Genomic DNA, 26373 nt, shown 5'->3' on the forward strand with positions numbered 1-26373 from the left:
GCTGGAAAGAAAATTGGCAGCCTAGGGTACACCTCTGGGGTTTTCCTCTTTCCCCCAAAAATAGAACATATAATCAGTGTGAGGTGGTGTATCCAGGGCGCTCTCTTTCTGTGGTCGTGTCTGAGGACCAAAGCAATGGTCGCCCTACCAGACAAATGGTATAAGATATCGATATGATATCGTGTGTTTAGAGGAAATTTATGTAAAAGGTTTTATTTGAAATTCCTCTAAACACACGATATTATATCGATATCTTATACCATTTGTCTGGTAGGGCGACCATTGCTTTGGTCCTCACACACGACCACAGAAAGAGAGCACCCCGGATACACCACCTCACACTTTGATTATATGTTCTATTTTTTGGGGAAAGAGGAAAACTCCAGAGGTGTACCCTAGGCTGCCCGTTTTCTTTCCAGCGCCCAATAAGTTCTCCCACACCCTTTTAGCAATCAGTTTCATTTTCTTCAGGGGTAACTTATAGGCAGCATAATGTGGCACCACATGTCCAAAAGGGACGAAGAATTAAAAGAAGCATTCACGATCGACTTCAACAAAGAAGAGATAGAAATGACAGACGACAATCTGGAAACAGCAATGACCCGATTAGGAGAGTGGCTAATTAAAGAGAACAAACTCTGGTGGGAAATTGCAACATTAGAGAAGTATTCCGCAGAACAAGTCATCCCTAAAGGACTCAGACTTGACAAGAAACCTCATTCGATGATGCCACAGAAGAGTTTACGAAAGATTGGGCAAAGGTCTTAGAAGATTGCTCTATGAAATTGATGACACTCATTATAAAAGAAAGAAAGAATAAACTAAAGGATGTCAAAGAAAGAATTGAAGTATTAAAAACTCTGATCACACCATATGATCAGCTTCCCTCCTATGATGCACTAGAGAAAGGCATTGCGGAGAAATTGGACCACAATACAAAGGAGCTCATAAAGAAAAAACAGAAGAAACTACAACGGGATTTTGACTTTTATAAATTCGGAATCACAAAAGCAAGAAGACCACTCGCTGTAAGAGAAAATCAGAATAGAGATAATGAGCAGAGAAGGAACAGACGTCCCTATCCACAATATTCATCCTATCAATCACAACGAGTACGACACAATCTTAGTCCAAGGAGATCTGATAGATTTAGGCAGAAGAATTATAGGAAGACAGCACAAGAATACAGGAGAGATACGAATAGGTATGACCATGGACATCAGACCACATGGAGAAATTTTGAAGAGAGAAGAGACAGACAACACGTTCATTATGACCGGAGAAGAACACCAACTCCTAAAGAAGACTTCGTGTCAAGTGACCATAGAATCACACAAACTGAAAAGGGAAGGGACAGAACAGTAAGGAACTCACCTTTTTTAGGAGAAAGGAGGGGTTACAGACGACAATAACCATTAAAGTGACGAAAAAAGGCTGGAAGAAGAGAAAAAGAGGAAAAAGAGCCGGCAAACCGTTACAAAAAAAGGAGAAAACAACCAACAACACTCCAAACCAGGGGATTGTTGAAAAAGGAAGTACAAAAAGAAAAGTAATATACAATCTAAGCACGAGAGTTCTCACGGCCATTGAAGAAAAAATGCTGATGAAAGGATTGAAGTTCGCACCAACAACTACTACTGACGACTTCGATAGATTTGTGGATGTACATAAGTTCATAAGAAAAATTTCTCTGAAAAAATTCTTTGAATTGAAACGAAAAGAAGAAACTCCTCCATCATCTAATTCCACAGAACCCATAATCCAACCTCTACATAAAAAACCATCCACAGTTTATCCATCACATGTGAAAGGCAACTACATCGAAACCTTTCAGAAATTAGTCATTGAAGACCTTAATTCCATTAAAAATAAAGGAAAGAAAAAGAAGGTCTACTACAACCTGACCAAAAAAGAGCGTGAAACTATCATATCCCTCCAGGAAGATCAGGACATTGTAATCAAGCCGTGTGACAAAGGAGGTGGAATAGCCATTCTGAATAAATCAGACTATGTGAAGGAAATCTATCGTCAACTATCGGACAGCGATACATATCAGAAACTTAAGACTGATCCATCAGCAAAAATAAAGACCAATTTTCAGAACCTTTTAAAGACTCACCGTGAAAAAGATGGTATCACAGATACAGAGTTTGCGTTTCTGCATATTGAAGACCCCATCACCCTGACGATTTATGTATTACCCAAAATACACAAGAACAGCACATCGCCCCCGGGACGACCCATTGTCACTGGAACAGGGTGTCTGACATCAAATTTATCAGCACTGGTCGACCACGATCTCCAACCTTTGGTGACAAATAATCCCTCACACCTAAGGGACACAAGTGATACCATCAAAAAATAAAAAAAAATCTCATGGGACAATGAGACCACTATGGTCACAGCAGATGTCACTTCACTATACACTATTATCGACCACAATAAGGGTATAGAAGCTACAACTTGGTTCCTAGACCAAACCGAGCTCTCAGAAGCGAGGAAATCATTCATTATCGAGTCCATGGATTTTATCCTGAAGAATAATTTCTTTTTCTTCGAAGGGGATTATTACCTACAAAAGAGGGGCACCGCAATGGGTACGCGGTTTGCACCCAGTTTGGCCAACCTATTCATGGCTCATTGGGAGCATGAAAATATATACACACAGAACCCATGGAAAGACAAGTTACTAACCTGGAATCGATATATTGACGATATAATATTCTTTTGGAGAGGAGACATGGGTAGTTTAACCCAATTCTGTGATCATCTGAATAAAAACAATAGAAATATTGTCCTCACGTTTGAAATCAGCAAAACCGAGATCAATTTCCTGTATTTATCAATATACATCAAAGAGAACACCATTCAAACAAAAACTTACAATAAACCCACAGACTCTAACAATTATATCAGTAAGGAAAGTGAACACCACGTAAATTGGCTCAATGGTATACCCAAGGGCCAATTCTTAAGGATAAGGAGAAATTGCAGCGAAGACACGGTTTGCATAGCCCAAATCAACCAACTCAAAAATGCTATCATCGAAAAAGGATACCAGCCTGAGAACTTGGAATCAATTCAGATGGAAATAATGAGCAAAAATAGAACCACTCTCGTCCACAATAAAAAGCAGAACAAAAACGACGAAAAACCCCCCCAACCACTCCCAATGGTCATTCATCACAGGGTATGACCACCAACCCAAAGAAATAGAACGGATCATTAAAAAACATTGGAATCTACTGTGTATGGACGACACGTTAAAGAACATTATTCCGAAAAAACCTACGTTCATCTACCGTAAGTCATCAAATCTCAAGAACAAACTAGTCCGAAGTGCCTTACCCCAAAAAAGTATTAACCCCATCAGAACAAACGGCTTTCACAGGTGCGGACTTTGTCTTCCATGCCGACAAATCAAAACTGAAACTTCCAAATATATAGAAGTAACCACCAATGGCATCACCTTTAAAATTAAAGACTTCATCACCTGCCATACCAGCAACGTCGTATATTTAGTGGAGTGTACTTGTGGGAAAATATACATTGGACGTACGTCAAGAGCCCTGAAGACAAGACTTGGCGAACATTTACGTAATATAAAAAAAGGTCTCCTCACACACAATCTTTCCGAACATTTTAAAAATGAACACAACTGTTCATACACATCCATTAAGAAATTTGTGGGACTAAAACACATAAAATCTACTTGGCGCGATCGAAACACCGAAAAAAATCTCGCAAAGGCGGAGATGAAATTGATTTACAAACTTCAGTCCCTATGCCCCAAAGGCCTAAACAAAGATTTTGAACTTAAATGGTTCTTGCAATAGCTTATATATTACACCAGTCTATACGTTTCATTGTTTAGATACCGACCAACGGCACTCTTCATAACCTGTTGTATTTTTTCTGCTCTCTTTATTTTTCTCTATGGGGGCCTATTGAAAATTAATCGATTGGAGACTAAATATGGACATCACCCAGTTATTTCCCCAGTTGTGGACTTTTATTGACTTCCTATGGATTATGGGGTACTTCATAACCTCATCATTTGATGCACGACATCTGTTTAACTAAAGTATGGATCCCCATATCCCTACCGCTGTATATAACCCTGTCATTGAGCTCGGTATACATAGTTTAGTATGGTGATACCTATCAAAACTTGTCCATTCCGTTCACTTTTTTCCTAGTATCTGGGTGTCATAACCTTTTCCAAGGCCCAACCATTTCCTAGGCCTCAGTGTTTTTATTTAATGCGGTGCACTATTGGCAAGCTTACTAACATGTTTACTTCCCATTCACTGCCATTATGAGATCAATGCAGTTCACAGCCACTGTTCAGGCTGCATTTCGTTCGGCGCTTCCGGTCGGTGACACGCAAACAATCGCATCACTTCCGGTTTCGGAATCACAGCAGCATCAATGGCATGCTATTAAATTACTATCGCCTCTGTTTACAGCCATATAGACCCATGCTGCACTCACAATCACTGTTATGGATAGACCCATGCGGTTCACAGCCACTATCCTGGCTGTGATCAGTTCAACATTTCCGGCTAGTGACACGCAAACAATCGCGTCACTTCCGGTTTTGGAATTTCAGCAATCGCACTATTAGTAACATCATCTTTATGTTATCTAACGATTTCCCCTCTATTTATAGCAACAGGGACGTGGGCCGCACTCACTATCATATAACTATTCACATGCTATTCTCGGCCGCTCACCCCATTGCGTCACTTCCGGTATCGACGTTCCGGTCCGGGTCACTTCCGGTCGCACAGCCGGACGTTTTTTTCAGTTGTTTAACTTGATTAAATTTAAAACCTGCCCAATTGGTTCACTATAAGCTAGCAATATTGCAGCAACACATTACAAATATTAAGGGTTTAATTAATGAAGACTTTTCGGGACTCCGTTCGAGCACTTCCGGTTCCGGTGACCTATGACCCGAAACCAACCTCCCACCATCTTTAAAAGCCAGCTCTGGAGACATGGAACACCATCAAGCCCTGAGGAAGAGATTGCAGATCTCGAAACGCGTTGGCTACTGGATCTACTAGAAATCCGAACCTTCCCTGTATTGGACATCAACCTCGTGGTTAGCTTGGGAGCCAGAGCAGGGTGAAGTCTGGACCACCCTGCTTATTACAACACCTGCGGCTCCTTAGCTACCTCTCTGGTACGCTTTCTTATGTTTTTAATTACATTTTGAATTGCCTGAACATTGAACACCATCACTTATCCAGAGGCTAAGGACCCACCTTTAAGCTTAGGAGCCAGAGCAGGGTGAAGCTTGGACCACCCTGCCTTATTTTAACACCTGCGGCTCCGGTTTGGTATGCTTTTAGCAGTTGTTTATGTATGTGAAATGTATATTCAATTTATGTAAAAGGTTTTATTTGAAATTCCTCTAAACACACGATATCATATCGATATCTTATACCATTTGTCTGGTAGGGCGACCATTGCTTTGGTCCTCACACACGACCACAGAAAGAGAGCACCCCGGATACACCACCTCACACTTTGATTATATGTTCTATTTTCGGGGAAAAGAGGAAAACCCCAGAGGTGTACCCTAGGCTGCCCGTTTTTTTTCCAGCGCCCAATAAGTTCTCCCACACCCTTTTAGCAACAAGTCTGCAGATGTTCAAAGACCTGCTGGTGAGACAATTGTCAAGTGAAGCTGAACGTGACCCGCCAACAGCTCCTCCTTCATTTTCTCATGCCACTGGAGCTGCCAGGAAAAGGATCAAATTTCCAAAACCACCCGCTGGCAGTGATGCAGGGCAGTCAGAAGCTATAGCTAACATCTGGTCCAGACTGAAGGACCTGCCAATGATTACTGATATGTCTTCTACTGTCACTGCATATGATTCTGTCACCCTTGAAAGAATGGTGGAGGATTATATGAGTGACAGCATCCAAGTAGGCATGTCAGACAGTCCGTACGTATACTGGCAGGAAAAAGAGGCAATTTGGAGTCCCTTGCACAAACTGGCTTTATTTTACCTAAGTTGCCCCCCCTCCAGTGTGTACTCCGAAAGAGTGTTTAGTGCAGCCGGTAACCTTGTCAGCGATCGGCTTAGGAGGTTACTTCCAGAAAATGTGGAGAAGATGATGTTCATCAAAATGAATTATAATCAATACATCCGTGGAGACATTTACCAGCAATTGCCTCCAGAAAGTACACAGGGACCTGTGATGGTGGATTCCAGTGGGGACAAATTAATACGCTGTGAGGGGGGGATGTACACAGTGTAAGGGGTGAGGAATCGGACTATGAGGAGGAGGTGGACATCCTGCCTCTGTAGAGCCAGTTTGTGCAAGGAGAGATTGATTGCTTCTTTTTTGGTGGGGGCCCAAACCAACCAGTCATTTCAGCCACAGTCTTGTGGCAGACCCTGTCGCTGAAATGATGGGTTTGTTAAAGTGTGCTTGTCCTGTTTATACAACATAAGGGTGGATGGGAGGGCCCAAGGACAATTCCATCTTGCACCTCTTTTTTTATTTATCTTTGCATCATGTGCTGTTTGGGGACTATTTTTTTAAGTGCCATCTTGTCTGACACTGCAGTGCCACTCCTAGATGGGCCAGGTGTTTGTGCCGCTAACTTGGGTCACTTAGCTTAGTCATCCAGCGACCTCGGTGCAAATTTTAGGACTAATAATAATATTGTGAGGTGTTCAGAATAGACTGGAAATGAGTGGAAATTATGGTTATTGAGGTTAATAATACTATACAAATTCTATGATTTAAGCTGTTTTTGAGGGGTTTTTGAAAAAAAACCACCCGAATCCAAAACACACTCGAATCTGACAAAAATTCTTAAGGGAGGTTTTATCAAAACGCGTCCGAATCCAAAACATGACCGCGGAACCGAATCCAAAACACAAAACCAAAAAAATGCCCGCTGCACATCTCTAGTTTTTTGGAGACTGTTTCGCTGTCCCACCCACGGGCCGCAGTGTCCTGCAGTGGGGGAGGGGGAAGTTGGGAGGCTCCTGTCACTTAGCAGAGCAGCGATGAATAAACGCCTATAGGCATCTATTCACTGGAGATCATGGGTTTGATTCCCACCATGGCCCTAACTGTGTTGAGTTTGTATATTCTCCCCATGCTTGTGTGGGTTTCCTATGGGTATTCTGGTTTCCTCTCACAATCCATAAATGTACTGGTAGGTTACTTGGCGCCAAATAAAAATGTAACCCTATTGTGTATGTACTGTACATGAGCAGACTGGATGGGCCAAGTGGTTCTTATCTGCCATCAAATTCTCTGTTTCTATTTATCTACCTTTATCCCGATCTAATTACATGAAAACAAATGTATTCACTTAAATGACCCCAACAATAGAAAAGCACTACTTAATACAGCAAATCTATTGAATAACTGAAAATTTTAAAAAATGACCAGAGGAGCTGAATTGTACTGTTCTTAATAATAATCCATTTTCACACATCATTATTAGGGTTTAGCCATGCTGTTTATAGTTGCTCTCACATGTGTTAATATACCGGAGGGCATCATCCACGTTTATATTGCAGTTTAATATAATGACTCCTAGATTTTGATCTCGCACATGTAAACACCCTTCAAAAGAATCTTACTTTTCCAGTGAGTCACCAGGAATTTTTAAACAATTCCTAGGACACATTTAAGTTATTCAGGTCATAAGAAGGACACAGTGACTTCAATGTTTATTACATACATCTAAGAAACATTCCAGAATGCTCAAATCTCTCATACAAGATACTGCAAAAAGCTTAATTCGTGCACTCATGGGACCTGATTAAGAGGACACAGAAGTGGATGCAGCTGGGTCTATTGGTGGTGGCATGTCTACGATTTTATGCAAATGCCAATACAAAGTTCTTCCCTAGTGTACATCTGTGCATATGAATGTACATGGACTGAGATGACTACTATAAGCATCTATAGATACTGTAATACCGTCTGTCAGGGACGTGCGGTGAGGTAAATGGCTCAGTAGACACTGGCTAGTACCAAAGCCAACTGCTGGAAATTTTTGGCATTTTGATCAGAGATGTGCGGAAAAGATAGGCAAAGGAGACACTGCCTTACCTGCCATAGACTTTTTACTCCAGAGTTTTGACTAAAAAATGATTAGAATAATACAAAGAAGATATTCCTAATATATTCTTTGTATTTTCACATACTTTATATAGTCAAAAATCTGGCTTATACATTAGTATGAGAGGAAAGGCTCTGCCTCACCCAACCGAATGTCACTAGTCTGGTGCATCTTTTTTCACCATTGGCACATCATAACTTACACCAGCCCCTATGGCAAATGCAGATTTTCTGTGTACAGTATGACTTCCAAACTGGTCAATTGAGTGTCTGAGTATGTAAAGACTTCAGTGACAACCCCATCACTCCTATAATAAGCCCATAAGACAGACCATCTTGTGCGTCTATTTAGCCACCTACCTGATCACCACTCTCATTGGCTCCCACAGGGGGGGAAAACAAACACAGTGGTCCCCACAGGGAAAAAAACACATTGGCCTCAATAGGAGAAAAAAAAATACACTGGCCACCACAGTAAAAAAGAAACATTGTGGCTCTAATAGGAAAGAAAACAAACACAATGGCCACCACAGTTAAAAAACACATTGGCCCCCACAGTAAAAAAATTAAACACAATGGTCCTATCAGAAAAAAATAAACACAATGGCCCCAGAGTAAAAACTAAATAAAACACAATGGTCCCAACAGTAAAAATAATCAAACACAATGGGTCCCACAGTACAAAAATAAAACACAATGGCCCCATAAGGAAAAAACAAACACAATGGCCCCCACAGTAAAAAATAATAATACACAATGACCTCAAAGTAAAAATAAAATAAAAAAAATGTCCCTCACAGTAAAAATAAATATAACAATGGTCTCCACAGTAAAAATAAAATAAAACACAATGGCCCCACTGTAAAATAAAATAAACGCAAAGACTCCGACAGTAAAAAAGAAAAATACATTGGCCTGATAGGAAAAAACTAATGCAATGAACCCCAGAGTAGAAAACAAAACACAATGGATCCCACAGAAAAATTAGAAAACACATTGCCTCAACAGTAATTAAAAAATAATATCCAAACAGTAAAAAAAACAATGGCCATGAGAGAAATTTTTTTTAACAACTGTGACAGTAAAAAAATGAAATGCAATGGACCTCACAGTAAAAAAACCCACAATGGCCACCACAGAAAAAACAAAAACACAAGCACAATGTCGTCCAAAGTACAAAAGCAAAACATACTAGCCCCCACAGTAAAAAAATAAATACAACACATTTGTTGCCCTAGCCCCCAAAGAAGACTAAAGGTGCCCATACACTAGATGATCTGTAAATGATGATTTCCTTTGAACTCACCCGCAGCTTCCCGGCAGTCTTGGGCAATCGATATAGTACAATACACGTGATATATGTTTAAGATATATCTTAGGATCTGGGAGTGCCTACATCCGGGAGCATGCTGTCGTTGACTATAGCTTCAGATCTTCCCTGCAGCAAACTTAAATGCGATGTTCTCGTTCTGGTCGTTCTTTCTCTCTATGGCTATTGTGTCAAAATGTGTTTTACACAGTGGTACGTAATCGGGCCTCTCATATCGTATAATGACCACCAAATTTTATTAAAGAACATGGTCGCCATTAAAAATTATGGCGATCCTGTACTCTATGTGCAGTATTATAAAGCTCAAACCAGTAATGGATTACATGGCTTTCACAGCAGTGCATACAGGTACAGTTGCGTTTTAGGCGGTATTTTTCGAAGTCTGTTCAGAAAAGCTGTGCCGCTTTTCCAAAGAGGCCTGGAGTTATCAAAAGCCCACGTGAAGAACGCTGCACGCAATTTCGCAAAAGACGTCATCGGACAAGCTACAACGGCCGTTGTGAATAAATTATACAAAGCTAACCAAGATGGATCCGGATTAATTCATATGCGGAAAGGGGCGGCTAAAAGAAAATGGAAGCTTTCGACACAACTTCTGCCTTGGTGCATGCTCCTTTTAAACAAAAAACCGGGGCAGGCACAACTTAAATAAAAAAAGGAATCCGAGGCGGATGGTTGGTGATATTTTTTTAACTATGTCATTCATACACAATGAATCCATGGAATGCGCAAAATCTGAGCTTGATCTTTTTTGACGTGCCCCTGACTCAAACCAGCGTAGAGAAAAATCTATACATCGAAGTTCAACCTTTAGCGGCGTTATCCGAGACAGTGCCGCTTGAATTCTATATAGTGGCCAGTGATAGCGTTAATAATTAGCCACTATATTGGGTTATAATAATCAAATGCTTTATATATAAGAAAATAATGTGTTTAAATAAAGCTTGGACATATTCTAGACCAAGGTATATGAAGGTATATGCTAAGAAATCTTTATACTGGTTTTTTAGAGAGAAACTAACATCTGGTATTCATTATATATTGTCAACGAAGGCAGGAAATGGCTGTATGCAGTCTATGGAAAGAATGTAGGAACAATAAACAGTATGTGCTAAAGAAATGCTAACGTAGCAGGAAAGAATTGGCAATGTATGAGATGATTATGCTATAGGATTTACTGGATATTGTGCAATGTATGTTACGAAACTAATGGAAAATAACTGTGCCCCCTCCTTCGGAGAGGGAAATGTGAGCTGGACAATTAAAACCAGATGTATACTGTATGCCTATAAATATGTGTTTTTTAACTCAGTAAAATAGAATACTTGTGAGACAATATCCTGAGTGGTTGTTTCATTTAAGTCATTCTCCCAACGCGTTGGTCTCTGCTGCGAAGAGGTGACTTGATACTCGAAGGTTATTTAAGAAAGTGAACAGACAGAGCTAATGAGCCTAGCTCCATCATACATGAGGGCTTCGTTGCCGGGATGACTGATTCAAGAAGAGACATCTAATGAATAATTTCTGTTTTGGAATTGACCGGCTCTCACAGACTCTGATAAATACCCGGGGTGAGTGATAATTGTTACTCAAAATCAGATTCTCTGAGTGTCGTTCTAAGTACATTATAGAGAAAAATAATTTATGTCCTTTTTGACCGTCATCATAGAACCCGATTATCTTGTCACACATCCCCTAGACTAACTGAATTATATTGCATTGCTTGTTGCAGCTTAAAGCAGATAAGGCGTATTGCTTGTTGCAGCTTAAAAACAGATAAGGCGTATTGCTTGTTGTTGTTTATATGTTTATGTGTTGTATATGTGTATGAATGTTGGTTCGGCCTTTACGGGAACTGTATGTTTTAGCTGGAATTTGGGGTATCGCCGGCCAACGGTTGCCGCCTCAATGAACAGCTTACTGTCTTGTCTGTGTCACGTATCTGTCTGTTAAACTGTCTGTTTTAAGTATATAAAAAATAAGTGTAAAGTGTATAAAGGTGGTTAGTCCATAAGATCATCAAAGACGACCCTTGGCATTTGCTATCAAAGGCTAGTCCTGTCTTCTGTCAATGGTAGCCCCTGGGTGATTTATGAGATTAAAAAAAAAAAAGACAAACAAAAAAAAAAAAAAGAGAAAAAAAACCAAACCTGGCCTTTACAATTGATCTACTCAGTGTTATATGTTGTATAAGTAAATTGTAGTTGAAAGTTTGTTTCAAATTTGTTTGTCAAATGCTTTATTAGCGCATGCGATCGCAGAGCAACCAGTGCTGTGTTAGGGAACAAAGGAATACCTTGGTTGAAACTTTATGCAAAACTAACCAGTGAATTTTTTGCAATATAGATAAGCATCTCAGCATGAGAAAGGTGTTTTTTTACAGAATTGTGATTATTGTGGAATGTCATTTAAATGCTCAAATGTTATCAGTGCATAGAAATTAACCATATCCTTTATGCTTAGCTGATTAACCTACTGATCATTTTAAAAAAAAAATACCAGCAGTGTGTCCAACAAGTTTTCAGAAATGTTAGAAGACTGAATATGGTGTTTAGATTGCATGTATTGTAAATGTGATATATTACAGTCAGACAAGTTAAATTAATCGTCAGAAGAAACAGGAAAAAGGAGATAAAAGTGTGTGTCCAGACAAAACCTAAGCCAGTGATACATAGTTAACTTCTCACACAACTAGACATATCCCTCGTCGCCGCAAGTGGATACGGCCACACCCAAAGGGCTTAATTACCCCAATGGGAGGGACAGGGAGTAGAATGGAAACGCGTTCACCTATAGAGATTGTTGTGATGAAAGAAGGGAGGAAAAGCATCAAACACATTGATGCCATTCTTAAAAGGGCCAATTTTCCAAAAGACGGAATATTGGATCCACAGGCTTGGAAAAGATTTCAAGTCACAGACGGTCACTGGTTACAGAGAAAGGGTTATCTGGACACTGTAAATATATGGCAAACTGTTTCACAGGAAATTGAAGATGAAAAAACACAGAGAAGGGAAGATGATTTGTCTGATGTAATGCCACCACCTTATGCTCCAATAATACATAATACCATTAACAGTGGTATACCCACTGAAGGTGTAGCAGGGGGGTCAGCTCCCTCAGTAGTGCCAGTACAAACAGAACAAAAGACACCTGCTGTTATAGGAGCCTTATATCCCTCACTAGCACCAGTACAAGCAGAACAAAAGACACCTGCTGTTACAGGAGCCTTATATCCCTCACTAATACCAATGCATGCAGAACAAAATACACCTGAAAAACGTTATTTAAATGCTTTATGTTTTGTAGAGAACCCAGAAGGTACACTGGTCCTTAGAGATGTAAACCAGTACCCTGAAAGAAAGTGTCCTGTTTGTGAGAGATGTGTCCCGGAGGGCAGTGAAAAATGTCCATTTTGTGGTAACTGGGTAGACCCAAACTCAGGACCATGTGAATCACAAAATGTTAATGATGGGGGAAATGTAAAACCACAAGTTCCGTGGATGTTAAAGAGATTGTGGGATTTCAATAATAGTCCTGATAAAAGTCCAAAAGCAGTACCTGGTGATAGATACCACGTACTGCCTATCAGAGTTCATAGCCACCCTAATCCCAGACATACAACTGACAGGTTACCAGGGGCTGATGGATATATTGCAGAATATGTGGAGCAGGAACAATACATACCCTGGCTCCCTTCAGAGGTTATGCGTACTATAAATGACTTACCAGATATCAGAAAAAGTCCTGCTGAATTTGAAAAGAAAATTAAACAAGCTACTGTTGTGTATAGACCATGTTGGGTTGACTTAGAACAGGTTCTTAAAACCTCCATAGGAATAGGTGAATATAATAAAGTTTTAGCTATAACCACCCAAGCTGCAGATGGTGATAGAGGGGAAATTAAGGCAGCTCCCCCTGAAGCTAACCGTTATACTCTAGCTTCAGGCTTGCAACTGTTATATAGAGTACAAGTCAGGTGTGCGCAGATCAGAGACACTGCCCCAGCTGAACCTGATCTGGTACAAAGAAACCTCAGCATAAGGGAATACTATGACAAGTTGTCAGTTAAACAAGAGAATGAAGGATTTCCCATTGCAGAGGCTAACAATGCCAGACTGTTCAAGGCCAGGTTCCTTAATGGACTTAGACCTGAATACAGGCAGCAGCTGTATGCTGTCCGACCAGAAGCAAATTTGATGAACATTACCTCACTAGTAGAAGTCCTAGAAGGGATTCAAGATAATGAGAAAGAAAGGAGGGATAAGAGAACTTCCAAAGCACCAGCTGTTACTATACACGTAGTGCAGGCTGCCCAGTCTAACACCAAGACAATTAAGGTCCAAAATCAAGGTAAAGGTGTTAATAACTCCAGGCCCTACACCACAAGAAATGTGCAGGGTGAAGACATGACTGGTAAATGTTTTTGGTGCAAGATTTCAGGTCATCAGAAGAAAGATTGCAGAAAATTCCAGGCATGGCTGAAATCTAAGGACTCTGTCCCAGCCTTCACGGTACAACAGGAATGACTGAATCCTGCTCCGGGGTCCACCTACTCAAGTGACACCTACACTGACCCCCTTAAAGGTACTGTTATGCTTACTCTACCTACAGGAAACACCCTAGAATGCCTTTTGGACACTGGAGCAGCAGTCACTGTACTTAAGAAAACTGACGTCCCAGAAGAACTCTTAACCAGCCACTATGTTGAAGGGACAGGGCTGGGAGGACAGCCCCTCCCTCTTCAGAGAAGTAAGCCAACTTCTCTCCGTATAAATGATGAACTTACACCTGTACCCATTGAATTTTTGACTTCACCCACATGCCCAGTGAATCTGCTGGGAGCTGATATCCTTAACACCATGCAAGCTACTATCCAGTATACCCCACAAGGAATCAAGTATACCAGCAACATTCCAGCTATTATGAAGCCCAACATTGAAGCTGCAATTGAAGTTTTTCTGCTACAAGAAACTGCCAAGCCCAGCTCAGAATTAACCCTTCCAGAATGGGTTACTTCTCAAGTCCCGGACAGACTATGGTCAAAAGGAAAGATGGATACTGGACTACTACGAGTTCAACCTGTCCACCTGCAGCTCAAGCCCGGAACCATACCTGTCTCAATCAGGCAGTACCCCCTTACCACTGCACAAACTGAAGCTATTACAAAGCAAATCCAAGCCTTTCAAGAAAATGGGATCATTGTCCAGTGTAGATCCCCATGGAATACTCCATTGTTTCCTGTAAAAAAGAAAGGTGGTCAAAGTCAAGGTCAAGGTCAAGGTCAAAGGCAAGGTCAAGGACAAAGTCAAGATGAAGCACAAGAAGTACAATATAGACTTGTTCATGATCTAAGAGAAGTCAACAAGAGACTGGTGATCAATTCTCCTATTGTGCCAAATCCTCATACCTTGCTGAACCAGATCCCACCTTCAGGGGCCTGGTTCACGGTAATTGATTTGGCCAACGCCTATTTTTCCATACCGATCACTGAAGAATCACAGACAATGCTAGCCTTCACCCATGATGGAAGACAGTACTGTTGGACCAGACTTCCACAAGGAGGAGCAACCAGTCCATCAGACTACACTGAAGCAATGTCACTCATCTTACAAGCTTGGAGACCAGTGTTTCCAGAAAACACCCAGCTCATACAGTATGTAGATGATCTACTGCTTGCTACAAGTACAGAAGACCAATGTAAACAAGAGACTGTATCACTGTTAAGATTTCTGGAAGAGCAAAATTGCAGAGCTTCTAAGGAAAAGCTTCAACTGTGCCAGCAGAGGGTTATCTTCCTTGGTCACTGTATCTCACAAGGAACCAGACACCTCACTGAAGAAAGAAAACGGCTCATTCTACAAACCAAAGTACCAAAGACCATCAAACAGACCAGATCATTCTTAGGTCTTGTCGGCTACTGCAGAGAGTGGATACCTCATGCTTCTATCTACATGCAAGTTCTGTATGATAGTACGAAGAAAGATGTACCAATCTACACCACAGAGCAAGTTGAAGAAGCAGTTTGGAAACTCAAGGCTGCCATAGCATCTCCACCGGCTTTGGGTCTGCCAGACTACACCAAGCCATTTACTCTTTATTGCCATGAGGAAAGAGGTCATGCACTTGGAGTCATTACACAGACACATGGAAGCAAGCAGCGCCCAGTGGCTTATCTTTCAAGCAAACTGGACAACATTATCCAAGGAGCACCCACCTGCATCAGAGCAGTGGCAGCAACAGCAGTCCTCAAACAGAAATGCATAGACATTGTGCTTAATCATGAACTGATCATTCAGGTGCCACATGCGGTGACTGAAATACTACAGCAAGCCATAACCAAGCACTTATCAGCTGCAAGACTCACCAAGTATGAAGTAGCTCTACTAAGTGCTACAAATGTCACCATCAAGAGATGTACCACCCTCAACCCAGCAACTCTACTACCAGCCCTATTGCAGGAAGAAGGAGCAGAGTGTGAATCCCTAGATTCAAAAGGAGGGAGAAGAGGAACATATATCTCTAGCAATGGTACCCAGAGTAACCAGGATGATGAGGACCACGTGAACTATGGGAATGCAGAAAGTGATGAAAATATTCACAATAACATTTTTTCCCATGACTGCATGGCTCTGATGGAACAAGAGACTCAACCACTACCTCATGTCACAGACACAGCCCTTCCTGATGCCCAGCACAACCTCTATGTGGATGGATCAAGATACTATGATAATGGAACCCCATATACAGGGTATGCTGTTACAACAGAGACTGATATCATTGAATCAGGAAGTTTACCAGCACAGCTATCAGCACAAGCTGCAGAGCTAATAGCTCTCACCAAAGCTCTGGAGTATGCAGAGAACACAACAGCTAACATATACACAGACTCCAGATATGCCTGGGGAATTACGCAAGATTATGGTCAGATTTGGAAGAGCAGAGACTTCAAAACAGTTACAGGAAAACAGATACAACATGCAGATCTGATAAAGAAACTATTTGAAGCTCTGGACAAGCCAATCGAAGTAGCCATCATAAAGATCCAAGCACACACTAAGAATCAAACTAAAGAGACAAGAGGAAATAATTTGGCAGATGCCGAAGCAAAGAGGGCAGCCAAGAGCCCTGAAAAATCAGTAGTACAAGTAATGCTGGCTGAGAGTGAGGCCCTGGATCCAGCGCACATGGCTGATCTACAGCAACTCATCCTCTTCCAGAATCAAGCAGGTCCCTTAGAAAAAGCCACATGGCAAAGGAAGGGAGCCATACAAGAACATGATACAGGACTCTGGAAGACAGAAGATAAGACATGTTTGCCAAGAGTACTATATCCAGCTATGTGTCAAGTAAGCCATGGAATCACCCATGCAGGAAAAGACCAAATGACAAAACAAGTCAATCAAAGATGGATAGCCCCAGGATTCCAAGGGGCAGCAGAGAAGCATACACACGCATGTTGGATATGTGGAATTTCAAATCCAGGAAGTAGAACCAAGACTCCAGCAGGAGCCATTCCAAAAGCCAATATGCCATTTCAGAGACTACAGATAGACTATATTCAGATGCCAACTCATGGGCCTTTTCAGTATGTACTGGTTTGTGTCGATACCTTCTCCAAATGGGTAGAAGCATTTCCAGTAGCCAAAGCCACAGCAAGGAATACAGCAAAGAAAATACTGGCTGAGATAGTATGCAGGTACGGAGTACCAGAAGTGATTGAATCAGATAGAGGAAGTCACTTCACAGGAGCAGTCATGACCCATATCATGGAAGACTTGGGCATACAGCAGGCCTTCCACACCGCCTACCGACCAGAGGCTAGTGGACTAGTGGAGAGAACGAACTATAGCATCAAGGCAAAGATCATGAAGGCAATGCAAGACACTGGGAAGGGATGGGTTGACTGTTTGCCTTTGGCACTGTTTAGTCTTAGAACTACACCTAACAAAAAGTCAGGATATTCACCATATGAAATCTTGTTTGGTAGTATACCTAAGATAGGATGTTATTATCCACAAGAATTGCAGCATAAACATGGTGATCTAACTGCTTATGTAAAAGGTCTGGTTGAGAGACTAACCCATCTTCATGTTGTAGCACACACTTCTCTTCCAGACTCTACAGCAGATCAGAATCCACATCATCTCCAGCCAGGAGATTGGGTGTACCTGAAAAGACACGTGAGGAAGTCCCTGGAGCCCAGATATGATGGTCCATTCCAGGTGTTACTGACTACCCCGACGTCTGTGAAGTTGAAAGACAGAGAGGCTTGGGTGCATGCATCACATTGCAAACTTTTGAAAGTTAAGTTTGGATAAGAAACAAGAATGTACAGGTTACTAGGCCCCAAGCCAGAAAAAGCACTTTGGGGAATAATATTGGGTGCCCCACTGGTAACAGTAGGCACTATTCTTGCCATATATGTCGTAATTGGGGAAAAAGATTGTATGTGTAATAAGAAACTGACATGTCAAAACCACACATGCAAGAAAAACATAAGTGATGAAATAGGGCGACACAAAAGAGAGTTACATGACATTTTGAAGAAAGGAGGAGACAGTGAAGTGAATGTCACACGCCAGGAAAGGGAAGTAGAGAACCCTATGCATGAATGCAGAAATCTGTCACTCACCCCAAAATGTATTTGTGAGCACTGTGGACATCCACCAGAGGAGTCATGTACAGAATGGTGTAAGGCCCCTAGTGGATCAGACCAAAACATGTTGCTACAGTTGCATCAGTTAGTAGGGAATGCCCTTGATACAACAAATTGTTGGGTCTGCTCTCATGGTCCCACTTCAGCAGGAGGGGGAGAGTGGACATTCCTTCCCATCACATTTGAGGAATGGGAGGAATTTCAAGAAGACTACACTGATGAAGTATTATTTAAAGCAAGATCAGATAGATATTTTAACCAGAAACCACCTAAGTTGCTAGCACATCTAGTTACCCCAGAGGTATTCTTTTGCATTGAATTTGAAAAAAGGGAAAGGGAAAGTGCGGTTGACCACAGACAGGGTCAACATTATCCATCAAATATCTACTTAGGGACATTTTATCCTTGTACTATAGCCCCGTTCAGAGTAGGTGGTGTAAAGGGGGATACAAAGCCAGGAGAAGCTCCATATCCCATAACCCTTACAACCTATAGAGGGACATCACTTGAAGGGAGATCAATGATCAACATTGGAGTATGGCCAGGACCAGATTTCCCTAACTGGATGAATGAGACAGGAAGCACCCCTGCTCAGTTAATAGTACATGGAGATGCCAGAGTAGGACTAGAGAACCTAAAAAGAATGTGGGACTATGTACCCCCATGGCTTCCAAGAGATCTGTATTTTCTATGTGGAAAATATGCCTATAAGTGGCTCAACTATGGTGACTATGGAAATTGCACCCTAGGACGCATAGTACCATCAGCAAGAGCAATAGATCATGAGGAGCTAAAAGAAATGATTAGAAAGCAAAAAGGTCAAGTGAAAAAGTATAGCCCTATGCACAGAGGTAGGAGAGAGGTAAAACAAGCAGGGAGAAATGCAAAGAAACTAATCTATGCACCCTGGCATGAGAGAATGGGATTTCTGGACCTCTTTGGGTCAAATGCATATTACAGAGTTGAATCTCTTGCAGGACTCTTAGATGATATTACTGAAATGTATGATAGTACCTTCAGATATGTAGGGAAAGAGATTCAAGAAATAAAGAAGGAACAGTTACAACACAGGCTTTTGTTGGATTACTTAACAGCTCAGACAGGAGGTTATTGCATGACATTGTACACACAGACAGGAAAGTTGTGTTGTACTTTTATTACCAATGAAACAGACAATGCTCAAGAAATAGTGGAAAAACATGTACAAGAGATAGAAGATGCAAAACTGACATATGTCAGTAAACATAACATCCCTGACACTCTAGAGGGTGAATGGGGTTGGTTATCATGGCTAAATCCAGTTTCATGGTTTAGTGGAATTAAAGGATGGATTGTAGGAATACTAATGTTCCTTCTAAAGGCTATTGGAATTGCAATTATATTATATCTGTGTTTTAAGATACTGCTTTGTTGTTTTTCAGTCTGTCAGAAACGAATAAGGAAAGCCTTTGAATCTTCCAGATATAAGACATTGCAGAAGAGTCTGGCAAAGAAAGTCCAACAACAGTCTGCCCTAATGGATATGAGTCAACGGTCTACCAACCAAGACCAAGAAAAAGACATCAATCCTGTTGCAGATAGGGTGTAGCTTCCTACCTATAGGAGATGGGTAGCCACTGTATCATTAGAGTAGACTGTTATTGCATAGACTTGTTAGGAAAATGCCAGATAAGGTTGTAATATTTGTTTATTATAAAAAAGGAGGGAAAATGATAGCGTTAATAATTAGCCACTATATTGGGTTATAATAATCAAATGCTTTATATATAAGAAAATAATGTGTTTAAATAAAGCTTGGACATATTCTAGACCAAGGTATATGAAGGTATATGCTAAGAAATCTTTATACTGGATTTTTAGAGAGAAACTAACATCTGGTATTCATTATATATTGTCAACGAAGGCAGGAAATGGCTGTATGCAGTCTATGGAAAGAATGTAGGAACAATAAACAGTATGTGCTAAAGAAATGCTAACGTAGCAGGAAAGAATTGGCAATGTATGAGATGATTATGCTATAGGATTTACTGGATATTGTGCAATGTATGTTACGAAACTAATGGAAAATAACTGTGCCCCCTCCTTCGGAGAGGGAAATGTGAGCTGGACAATTAAAACCAGATGTATACTGTATGCCTATAAATATGTGTTTTTTTAACTCAGTAAAAAAGAATACTTGTGAGACAATAACCTGAGTGGTTGTTTCATTTAAGTCATTCTCCCAACGCGTTGGTCTCTGCTGCGAAGAGGTGACTTGATACTCGAAGGTTATTTAAGAAAGTGAACAGACGGAGCTAATGAGCCTAGCTCCATCACCAGCGGTGAGCACTACTACGACCTGAACAACACGCTGCTGTACGTGACCTGTAAGATCGTACAGTCCGATAACAACCCGATACCCCAAGGGGCACGGGATGCCCTTATTAATTACCCCATAGTAGAGATGAGCGGGTTCAGTTCTCCGAAATCCGAACCCCCCCGAACTTCACCTATTTTACACGGTTCCGTGGTAGCCTCAGATCTTCCCGCCTTGCTCGGTTAACCCGAACGCGCCCGAATATCATCATCCCGCTGTCGGATTCTCGCGAGATACGTATTCTATATAAAGAGCCGCGCGTCGCCGCCATTTTCACTCGTGCATTGGAGATTGAATGAAGAGGAAGTGGCTGCGTTCTCTCCCTGAAAAGCTCCGTAATCTGTGCTCAGTGTGCTACAAATATCTGTGCTCAGTGTGCTGCAAATATCTGTGCTCAGTGTGCTGAAAATATCTACTTTCTCTGCCTGAAAACACTCCATATCTGTGCTCAGTGTGCTGCAAATATCTGTGCTCAGTGTGCTGAAAATATCTACGTTCTCTGCCTGAAAACGCTCCATATCTGTGCTCAGTGTGCTGCAAATATCTGTGCTCAGTGTGCTGCATTGTGGGGACTGGGGACCACTAGTATATAATTATAGTAGTACAGTACAGTAGGCCATTGCTGTATCTTGCAGCTCTGTGTCAATTATACTATCTCTGTGCTGCATTATTGTGAGCAGTGTATAGTAGGACAGTGCAGCATTTTGGTGACCAGCATTATACATATAGTACAGTACAGTAGGCCATTGCTGTATCTTGCAGCTCTGTGTCAAGTATACTATCTCTGTGCTGCATTATTGTGAGCAGTATATTGTAGGACAGTGCAGCTTTTTTGTGACCAGCAGTAAACATATAGTACAGTACAGTAGGCCATTGCTGTATCTTGCAGCTCTGTGTCAAGTATACTATCCATATCTGTGCTGCATTATTGTGAGCAGTATATAGTAGGACAGTGCAGCATTTTGGTGACCAGCAGTATACATATAGTACAGTACAGTAGGCCATTGCTGTATCTTGCAGTTCTGTGTCAAGTATACTATCTCTGTGCTGCATTATTGTGAGCAGTATATAGTAGGACAGTGCAGCATTTTGGTGACCAACAGTATACATATAGTACAGTACAGTAGGCCATAGCTGTATCTTGCAGCTCTGTGTCAAGTATACTATCTCTGTGCTGCATTACTGTGAGCAGTATATAGTAGGACAGTGCAGCATTTTGGTGACCAGCAGTATACATATAGTACAGTACAGTAGGCCATTACTGTATCTTGCAGCTCTGTGTCAAGTATACTATCCATATCTGTGTTGCATTATTGTGAGCAGTATATAGTAGGACAGTGCAGCATTTTGGTGACCAGCAGTATACATATAGTACAGTACAGTAGGCCAATGATGTATCTTGCAGCTCTGTGTCAAGTATACTATCTCTGTGCTGCATTATTGTGAGCAGTATATAGTAGGACAGTGCAGCATTTTGGTGGCCAGCAGTATACATATAGTACAGTACAGTAGGCCACTGCTGTATCTTGCAGCTCTGTGTCAAGTATACTCTCCATATCTGTGCTGCATTATTGTGAGCAGTATATAGTAGGACAGTGCAGCATTTTGGTGACCAGCAGTATACATATTGTACAGTACAGTAGGCCATTGCTGTATCTTGCAGTTCTGTGTCAAGTATACTATCTCTGTGCTGCATTATTGTGAGCAGTATATAGTAGGACAGTGCAGCATTTTGGTGACCAACAGTATACATATAGTACAGTACAGTAGGCTATAGCTGTATCTTGCAGCTCTGTGTCAAGTATACTATCTCTGTGCTGCATTACTGTGAGCAGTATATAGTAGGACAGTGCAGCATTTTGGTGACCAGCAGTATACATATAGTACAGTACAGTAGGCCATTGCTGTATCTTGCAGCTCTGTGTCAAGTATACTATCCATATCTGTGTTGCATTATTGTGAGCAGTATATAGTAGGACAGTGCAGCATTTTGGTGACCAGCAGTATACATATAGTACAGTACAGTAGGCCAATGATGTATCTTGCAGCTCTGTGTCAAGTATACTATCTCTGTGCTGCATTATTGTGAGCAGTATATAGTAGGACAGTGCAGCATTTTGGTGGCCAGCAGTATACATATAGTACAGTACAGTAGGCCACTGCTGTATCTTGCAGCTCTGTGTCAAGTATACTCTCCATATCTGTGCTGCATTATTGTGAGCAGTATATAGTAGGACAGTGCAGCATTTTGGTGACCAGCAGTATACATATTGTACAGTACAGTAGGCCATTGCTGTATCTTGCAGTTCTGGGTCAAGTATACTATCTCTGTGCTGCATTATTGTGAGCAGTATATAGTAGGACAGTGCAGCATTTTGGTGACCAACAGTATACATATAGTACAGTACAGTAGGCTATAGCTGTATCTTGCAGCTCTGTGTCAAGTATACTATCTCTGTGCTGCATTGCTGTGAGCAGTATATAGTAGGACAGTGCAGCATTTTGGTGACCAGCAGTATACATATAGTACAGTACAGTACAGTAGGCCATTACTGTATCTTGCAGCTCTGTGTCAAGTATACTATCCATATCTGTGTTGCATTATTGTGAGCAGTATATAGTAGGACAGTGCAGCATTTTGGTGACCAGCAGTATACATATAGTACAGTACAGTAGGCCAATGATGTATCTTGCAGCTCTGTGTCAAGTATACTATCTCTGTGCTGCATTATTGTGAGCAGTATATAGTAGGACAGTGCAGCATTTTGGTGACCAGCAGTATACATATAGTACAGTACAGTAGACCATTGCTGTATCTTGCAGCTCTGTGTCACTTCTAGTATCCTGATCAGTGCTCAATATCTGTTGCATTGTTGTGACCAGTATGTATACTGTACTGTGCGATGTGTGTTTTATACACCTGGTGATTTTATACATCCTGTAATCTGTACTGAGCGATGTGTGAGATACACCTGGGGATTATACACCCTGTATACTATACTGTGCAACGTTTGTGATACACCTGGTGATTATACACCCTGTATACTGTACTGAGCGATGTGTGAGATACACCTTGGGATTATACACCCTATATACTGTACTGTGTGATGTGTGAGATACACCTGGGGATTATACACCCTATATGCTGTACTGTGCGATGTGTGTGATACACCTGGTAATTAATTATACACCCTGTATACTGTACTGTGCGACGTGTGTTACACACCTGGTGATTATACATCCTGTAATCTGTACTGAGCGATGTGTGAGATACACCTGGGGATTATACACCCTATATACTGTACTGAGCGATGTGTGAGATACACCTGGGGATTATACACCCTATATTATTATTATCCTTTATTTATATGGCACCACAAGGGTTCCGCAGCGCCCAATTACATAGTAGATAAATAATCAAACAGGAAAACAGCAATTTACAGTTGAGGACAGTATAGGACAAGTACATGGTAAATAAACATAGTTACATCAGCAGATGACACTGGAATAAGTATCAGGTGGCAGAAGACTGCTGGATGCGGTACAGTTGAAGATTATTAAAGTAAGACAAAGGATAAGCACATGAGGGAAGAGGGCCCTGCTCGTGAGAGTTTACAATCTAAAGGGGAGGTGTAGACAGACATGTGTGACACAGATGGGGTAAATAGAGAATTTGGAACAGAGGGTTAGGATGAGATTTGGCTGGGTTTGGTGAAGAAGTGGACCCCCAGAAGGCACAAGTCAATACTTAACATTGCAACATTTTACTGGGCTATGCAGGAGAAAATGAAAAATAGGGGAGGGGGGGGGGGAAGAATCGATAACTTCTACCACTTTCAAAAAGGTCAATGGAAGCTGAAATAATGGACAACTACCTCATGGAAGCCAGATACAGTATACCAAACAGTACTTAGCAGAGTTAGGAATGAGTGCTTATGAAATACAGTAACATTTTGTCATAATATTTCAGAAACTGCATGGCTGGTCTCTTGCACTCTTTTGCTCTAATACACCACCAGCTTTAGGATTTAGATTCAAAAACATTATGTCTCCATAATCCCAAAAACGTCAGTCTTATTGGAAAGTGGTTTGTTCCTTTGTAAGGGAAAGAGAACAAACGTTCTCAAACAACGGTTTCTCAATTTCTTTTTCCTCTGGGAAGGGATTGTGGATTCGCAGGAATATCTGAGCATTTCTGTAATCAGAAAGCAGCGACTTTCTACAAATGTTTACATTAGATTACATTTGGCAAAAAAAAAATACAGAATCCCATTTAGGATGTCTTCACCAAATTGTAGACATAAATATGGAAATCGTCATCAAACTTAATGAAGTACACAGATGGTTTAGCTTCAACTTGATGAATAACCATGCCAGTCCTTTTTGAGCCATCTTCTTTGGCATATTCCACTTGCTTGCCCACCAGGCTGTCCACAACCTCCCCTTGTTCTCTTTCAGCTGGAGGGGAATCATTTGAGTCTGGCATGATCCAAAGATCTCCTTCTTTATAGTCATCTAAAAGTTGATACATATATAAGACTGGGTCCTTTTCATAGGTTATATAATAATAAAACCATGTGTTCATAATAGGTGCTTGTGCTAATACCATCCCTCGCCACTCATCCTTGGAGCAATCCTCTGTTTCAAACATATGCTCCACTGCTTTACCAATCATTGTGTCAGCCAAATGGGCATCGCTGATTCGGGATAAGGCATCTCTGTCTGGTAGAACTTCAAGAGCAGACACCCTTTCATCCTTGTGAAGCTCAAGTCCATAGACACAATCAAATCCATCATACTTTATAAGATAGAAGGAGGGATTCACTGGTACTTGATCCAGAACTGTTCCTTTCCACTGGGTTATTGGCCCACTGCCCTCTTTCCACCCATGCTGTATTCTACAGCCTACAATATTTCGCCTTGGCTGGGAGATTGGTTTACTTGGTCCCATATTGTTTCGATGTTTCTTATGAGATGTTCTTTTCTTCATCATATTTGCATAAACACCGGCATGTGCTGCATGAGCTCTTGATCGCTGAGCGGCTGCCTTTCCAAATGTAGTCTTCATTCATCTGTGTATTAAAGGGCAGCAGGTCTACCGAACTAGGGTGAAAAGTGTAGTCACTCCAAGTTTGTTGTAGTCCTTCCAGTCTACATGAAAAAGAACCCCTTCCTTTTCACCTTTCAGAAAAACTCCGGCCCTCAATTACTCTGATCAGAAGTCACTTATCTGGTGCAGATAGGATGTGTTTCCCTCCACTCCCCCTGCAGGTGATGGCTGCGGCACAGTGCTCCCCTGCAGCCAGTTGCCCCAATCTTCCTCCTCCCTCCTTTGTCAGACTCCGTCACCACCACTGTGTGCTGCTATGGAAGAGCAGCTCCCGCCTCACTCCCCCTGAACTTCCAAGCCCTACGCTCAGACACTCCAGTGCTCGTTCCCTTCCCTCACCCCCCCTCTTCACACACTGCCAGATTTGGATCTGGCTGCTACTATACGGCCACCTGTCACTCTGCTGCCAGGACCAGGCATCGCCTTCCTGCCAAATACTGATCCCTCCAGAGCTGCATACTGTATACTGTACTGTGCGATGTGTGTTACACACCTGGTGATTATACATCCTGTAATCTGTACTGAGCGATGTGTAAGATACACCTGGTAATATCTGTGCTCAGTGTGCTGCATTGTGAGGACCACCAGTATATAATTATAGTAGTACAGTACAGTAGGCCATTGCTGTATCTAGCAGCTGTGTCACTGCAAGTATCCATTCCATATCTGTGCTGCATTGTTGTGAGCAGTATATAGTAGGACAGTGCAGCATTTTGGTGACCAGCAGTATACATATAGTACAGTAGCAGTACAGTAGGCCATTGCTGTATGTTGCAGCTCTGTGTCACTTCTTCACTTCTAGTATCCTGATC

At 41.5% G+C, this 26373-nt stretch overlaps 1 protein-coding gene across 1 annotated transcript; it reads right to left on the reverse strand.

The window, feature by feature from the left end:
* Positions 1–24724: 24724 nt before the first annotated feature.
* LOC135057866 (spindlin-W-like) lies at positions 24725–25446 on the reverse strand. Its single transcript, XM_063963593.1, has one exon. The coding sequence runs from the start codon at positions 25442–25444 to the stop codon at positions 24725–24727; it is 720 nt and encodes a 239-aa protein (XP_063819663.1). The 5' UTR covers positions 25445–25446.
* Between the last annotated feature and the right edge of the window lie 927 nt (positions 25447–26373).

The sequence above is a fragment of the Pseudophryne corroboree genome, chromosome 3 (assembly GCF_028390025.1).
Source record: "Pseudophryne corroboree isolate aPseCor3 chromosome 3, aPseCor3.hap2, whole genome shotgun sequence".
NCBI classification, from domain to species: Eukaryota; Metazoa; Chordata; class Amphibia; order Anura; family Myobatrachidae; genus Pseudophryne; species Pseudophryne corroboree.